Raw genomic sequence first — 6430 nt, forward strand, 5'->3', positions numbered from 1 at the left:
CTGGGTGGCTCAGTTGGTTAAGCGACTGCTTTCGGCTCAGGTCATGATCCTGGAGTCCCTGGATCGAGTCCCGCATCGGGCTCCCTGCTCGGCAAGGAGCCTGCTTCTCCCTCTGACCCTCCCCCCTCTCATGTGCTCTCTCTCTCTCATTCTCTGTCTCAAATAAATAAATAAAATCTTTAAAAAAAAAAAAAGTTAACCTTTCAATAAACGTTTTATCCTGTTATTTAAGCAAAAAAAGCTGCCCTATACAATATGACAGAAACTTCCATAGAATGGGTAGAAAATTAAGCAGTTTTTCTTTAAACCAATATATGCTCTATTTTAAGTTCCTATTTAACAACAAAAAAAGTATACCAATAGATCTTTTTTTGCCCAAAACAAATGTTACAACTTTACACTTCTATTTCATTGTTTCCTATATCTGCAACTTTCATTTTTCAAATATTCAGAACTCATTGTTTTCTGCCAAGGCCAACGCCTGTCATTTTTGTCTGCCTAGCACGTGCATCCCTTTCTTCTGGCATCAGCACACCCATTTTCTTTGGGGAAACTACCTTCGACCAGAGCTCAGTTCAAAAAATTTACAGTTAACAACCTCACATCACCAGAGGCAGGGCATATATTACTAAGCTAATAAAGCTATTCTATAACCCAGGCCTGAGTGACTAGTTTGGGGTAGGCATGAGGAGTGTGCCCACCTGAGAAAGAAGTCAAGAGAGAAGAAAGCAGAGCTGACAGATGACAAGAAAGCAAGTCCAAAAGACTTGTGCTTGAGCTCCTAGATCCAACCATGCTTGACAGATTCTTCTATGGCTGGACTTTCAGTGATGGGAGTCAAAACATTTCCTTTTGTTCTTCAGGCAGTTTAAGCTAAATTTCTATTTTTGCAGATTCCTAAATAGTGCTTACCTTCATACTGTTTTTTTACTGTGTTTCCTATATCTGCAAATTTCCGGTCTTCAAATATTAAGAACTTGTGGCGTTTTGCCAGAGCTGTTAACTCCTTCATCACATCCAGAGTAAAATCATTCAAAATATCTACATGAGTCTTAAGGACGCAGATGAGGGGTCCTAAAGCATCTGCTAGCTGCAACAGCTCTCTGGACTCTGAAATATCAGCAGACAGACAAAGATTGGTCTCTTTCTTCTGCATAAGCCTGAGAAGCTTCGATGCAACTGGGTGGATCCTGGGCAGCTCTGCACGTGCACCAAAGCTGAGTTCTCCGGGAGCTTTGTTTATAGGAAGGAGTAAATCGTTATGATTAGCTGCCACAAAAACATTCTCCTGAACAAATCTCTTCACTCTCTCAACCATCTCAGCATCAATTTTTTTCTGCTGCTCAAGAATCTCCAGCATTTTGGACAATGTACACACTGAGTGAAGATGGATCCCATGGGCCTGCAACTTGTCTTTGCCTCCTTGCTCTCTGTCCAGGAGCACTATGGCATCAGTGACCTTCAATCCCTCCTTCCGAAGAACCTCAACAGTTTCCAAAACACTAGACCCACTGGTAACGACATCTTCAATGATCAAACAGGTTTCTCCCGGATTAATAGCTCCTTCTACAAGACGCTTAGTACCTAGAAAACATTATGTTGATTTCAATTTAAAAGTATATTATTTCAGCCAACTCAAGATGTATCTGGCATTATAAATTTGGCATGTATTTATGAAGAGGTGGATGATTGAATCTTATTTTCTGATAATCTACTTTAGAGCTACTTTACCTTTATTCCTGATAAATCTTCAATGAGCCATGATTACCATTTTGTTCAGTGTTCCCCTACTGAAAATTGTCGAAGTTACATATATAGAATATTTACAGCAAAACTAGCAAATTACTTTATAGGGTAAATAAGCACCACTTAATGTGTTCACGATCATAATTTCAAATAGGAGTTTCTTAAAGCAAGATAACCTAGATGAAGGAAAGTTATGAAACAATAACCCAGTACCATCAATGAAATCCTTCTTTTTTCCATCAACAAACAAGTTCATTACTCAAGATCAACCAAACAACTGGCCTTTTGAAGAAATAAATTCAGGAGAAAATATATTCAACAACCATTTAGATCTATCACTACAACTTTATGGATTATATAATGCAATGAGTAAATGTACTTCCCCACTCCAACCCCCACCATAGACTACTTGCAGATAATCTACAAAACGTAAATAAGTAAGGCTATAGACTTTATAGACTCATTTTCTAGAGATTCATTTTCTAGTTTCCACTATCAAATTTATCTTATGTTGAAACCTAAGAATTGGTGAGCAATTTGCCCACTGTTTGAGCTTTACCACAGGTACCATTCCTGCCCTTCCCCATTCTTTTCCTCCCCTTGAACTGGCAAATTGAACTGAACCAGCTTAGACTAGAACACAAGACTATGATAGACTAGAACACAAGACTATGATACTTATATATATATTTACAATTACTGATCTTATTCTAAGAAATATTTTTAAAAACATAATAGAAACAATAGTTTCCTTATGGGCAGGGTCCATACCGATAAACACTGTGCCATCAAGCAGCAAAAATATTTTGTTTTAAATGTAGAATTTCAAACAAAACTAGGCAAAGAAGTATAACAAACCCCCTAAATACCTCACCACTTAACTCATGGTCAATCTTGTTTCAGCTACATCCCCACCTCTTCCCTCCCTCCATAATTTTTAGAAGCAAACTCCAGATGTCATGATTTTCATCATAAAAAATTTTTAGAATGCATCTTGTAAAAGGTAAGGACTCTATTAAAAAAATTAACAGAAATATTATCACACCAACATAAAACAAAAAAACCCCATTAATTCCTTAATGTCATCAAATATGAAGTCCGTTCCAATATTTTTAGATTGATTTTTTTTTTTAAGTTTATTATTTTTTTTAGTAATCTCTACACCTAAGATAGGGCTTGAACTCATGACCCCAAGGTCAAGAGTCCCATGCTCCTCTGACTAAGCCCGCCAGGAGCCCTGAGACTGATTTGTTTTTAAAGCAAGCTCACATGTAGGGGCGCCTGGGTGGCTCAGTTGGTTAAGTGACTGCCTTTGGCTCAGGTCATGATCCTGGAGTCCCTGGATCGAGTCCCGCATAGGGCTCCCTGCTCGGCGGAGAGTCTGCTTCTCCCTCTGACCCTCCCCCCTCTCATGTGCTTGCTGTCTCTCATTCTCTCTCTCTCAAATAAATAAATAAAATCTTAAAAAAAAAAAAGTTAATTATTAAAAAAAAAAAGCAAGCTCACATGTATAAAACACACCCTTATAATTTACTGCGAAGGACCCATGAAAATATATCTTCATTTAGAGAATTTTATGTGGCATTTCTCTTTATGCAGTTTAAATTATAAATATACCAGGCAAGTATGTGCTCTTAGAACATTCTGCTGCTGAGAGAAGGACTGGTTAAAAATGTTAGGTTTCACAGATATAATACCAAAAAAAGTGCACTTTTTTACATTGTTTAGTCAATACAAAACGTTGTACCCCTAGAATCTGAAGGAAAGGAAGGTGATTTACAGTAACAGTTAACCAATTCTAAAGGACCTATGAAGAATATCCAAGGTGACTTTGACAAACATCAGTGCCTAGAAGAAAAAATTCTAACATTATCAGGTTATGTATAACTTAAAGCTTATAATACTTTTATTTTACCATAATCCTTTGTTTCTTTCCTTCTAATAAGCATTGGAATTTGGTTGGTTGAACAGATAACTGTAGCCAACGGTAAAGCTGTATAAGGTACTCCACACACACTGTCAAAATGGATTCCTGCATTTTGGGCAGTTTGGAATAAAATATCTGCAACCTGTAAGAAAATGAACACATAAACTATGTATTATTCTCTTAAATGGTGTGTATAAATCATGTTAACAGAACATTAAAGACAGTAATAACCGAACAGGAGGTAGCCTCAAACTTGATCAGAAAATATGTATGCCTTTTTTTGTTAAATGGTCCTCTCTATAAATGCCAGTTTACAAATATAAAAACCTAAGAATGACCCCACTTGTCTAGATGACTCAGGGTCTGCTCTGAGGGCAAACACAGGATGTGCCGGGGAAGGCTTTGATGTTGACTCCAAAGACTAAGAATGGCTCCCAGTCCTCCCAGCTTCCCTTAGTAATCCATTATGATTTGACTATCTTAAACCTTTCTTTATACCTGCTAACTATATTTTGACTGAAAGAAGTCTTTATTAAAAAGTTTCGGGGCACCTGGGTAGCTCAGTCAGCTAAGTCTGCCTTGGGCTCAGGTCATGATCTCAGGGTCCTGGGATGGAGCCCTGGGTCGGGCTCCCTGCTCAGTGGGGAGTCTGCTTCTCCTTCCTACCCCTGCTCATGCTCTCTCTCTCAAAGTATTTTTTAAAAAGTTTCATAAGAGAAATTAAGAGAACAATACTACTTAATCTGCATCAAAAAGAATAAAATACCTAGGAATAAATTTTACCAAAGTGAAAGGCCTGTACACTGAAACTTTTAAGACACTGGTGAAAGAAAGTGAAGACAGAAATAAATGCACTGGTATTCCTTGCTTACGAATTATAAATGTCCATACTACCCAAAGCAGATACAATGCAATCCCTATTAAAGTTCCAATGGCATTTTTTTTTTTTTACAGAAACAGAACAATCCTAAAATTTGTATGGAACCCCAAAAGACCCCGAACAGCCAAAGCAACCTTAAATGATAAGGCTGAAGGCATCATACTCCCTGATTTCAGACTACTACAAAGCTAGAGTAATCAAAAGAGTATGGAACTGGCATAAAAACAGATACATAGATCAAAGGAAGAGAACAGAGCCCAGAAATAAACCTATGTGGTCAATTAATTTATGGCAAAGGAGCCAAGAACATACAATGAATGGGGAAAGGACAATCTCTTCAAGAAACGGTGCTGGGAAAACTGGACAGTCTCATGCAAAAGAATGAAACTGGACTGCTATCTTATACCATACACAAAAATTAACACAAAATAGATTAGACTTGAATGTAAGACCTGAAACCATGAAACTCCTAGAAGAAAACACAGGTGGTAAGCTCCTTGACATATGTCTTGGCAGTGATTTTTTTGGATTTGACACCAAACCCAAAGGCAACAAAAAAAATAAGTGGGACTACATCAAACTAAAAAGCTTCTGCACAGTAAAAGAAACCATCAACAAAATGAATAAACAGAGAAAATATTTGCAGATCATATATCTGATATGGGGCTAATATATAAAGAACTCATACCTCAGTAACAAAAAACAATCAACCCAATTAAAACATGGGCAGAAGACCCAAATAGACATTTTCCCAGAGAAGACAAATTGCCAACACCTATATGAAAAGGTGCTCAGCATCACTAATCATCAGGGAAATGCAAATCAAAACCACAATGAGGTATCATTTCACCCTTGTTAGAATGGCTATCATCAAAAAGACAAGAATAGGGGCACATGGGTGGCTCAGTCAGCTAAGAGTCTGCCTTTGGCTCAGGTCACGATCCCAGGATCCTGGGATGGAGCCCCGCGGTGGGCTCCCTGCTCAGTGGGGAGTCTGCTTCTCCCTCTGCCTCCCCCCCAACTTGTGCTGTCCCTCTCACTCTCTCTCTCAAATAAATAATAAAATCTTAAAAAAAAAAAAAAAAAGACAAGTATAACAAGTGTCAACAAGAATGTGGAGAAAAGGGAACCCTTGTGTCCTGGTGGTAAGAATGTTAATTGGTGTAGCCACTATGAAAAACAGTATGGATGTTCCTCAAAAAATTAAAAATAGAACTACCATATGATCTGGCAATTTCATTTCTGGGTATTTATCCAAAAAACCAAAAACACTAATTTGAAAAGATATGTGCACCCCTATGTTTACAACAGCATTATTTACAATAGCCAAGATATGGAAGCAAGCTATGTATCGATCAACAGATGAATGCATAAAGAGGATGTAGTATATATACACAATGGACTATTACACAGCCATAAAAAATGAGATCTTACCGTTTGTGACAACATGGATGGACCCTGAGGGTACCAAGTGAAATAAGAGAGAGAAAGACAAATACTATATGATTTCACTTGTATGTGGAATCTAAAAAAACCAAAAGAACAAACAAAAAAAGCAGAAATAGACCCACAAATACAGAGAATGACCTGGTGGTTGCCAGAGGGGAGGAGGCAAGGAAATGGGCAAAATGGATGAAGGGGGGTGGGAAGTACAGGTTTCCAGTTATGGAATGAGTAAGTCATGGGAATTAAAGGTACTGAAAGGGAATAGTGACAGGTGGTAGCTACACTTGTGATGAGCATAGCAGGAAGCAGAGTTGTCCAATCACTATGTTATACACTTGAAACTGAAACTAATATAACACTATGTGCCAACTATACTTCAATTTAAAAACAAACCACCAGGGCGCCTGGGTGGCTCAGTTGGTTAAGCGACT

General features: G+C 38.0%; 1 protein-coding gene across 3 annotated transcripts in view; it reads right to left on the reverse strand.

Annotated features, from left to right (window-relative positions):
• The window catches only part of UMPS (uridine monophosphate synthetase), a 30654-nt gene that overhangs the window by 18224 nt on the left and 6000 nt on the right, over positions 1–6430 (reverse strand). The window contains exons 2-3 of one of the 3 annotated variants that reach the window (XM_081832551.1): positions 3662–3815; positions 913–1110 (exon numbers count right to left, since the gene is read on the reverse strand). In XM_081832551.1, the coding sequence (XP_081688677.1) occupies positions 913–1110; positions 3662–3815 (352 nt within the window). Of the gene's footprint in view, positions 1–912; positions 1585–3661; positions 3816–6430 lie in introns of all 3 variants that reach the window. The other 2 variants (XM_081832547.1, XM_081832541.1) reach the window with 2 other exon arrangements.

Source organism: Leptonychotes weddellii, chromosome 1 (genome assembly GCF_054177405.1).
Source record: "Leptonychotes weddellii isolate Sample4059 chromosome 1, ASM5417740v2, whole genome shotgun sequence".
NCBI lineage: Eukaryota > Metazoa > Chordata > Mammalia > Carnivora > Phocidae > Leptonychotes > Leptonychotes weddellii.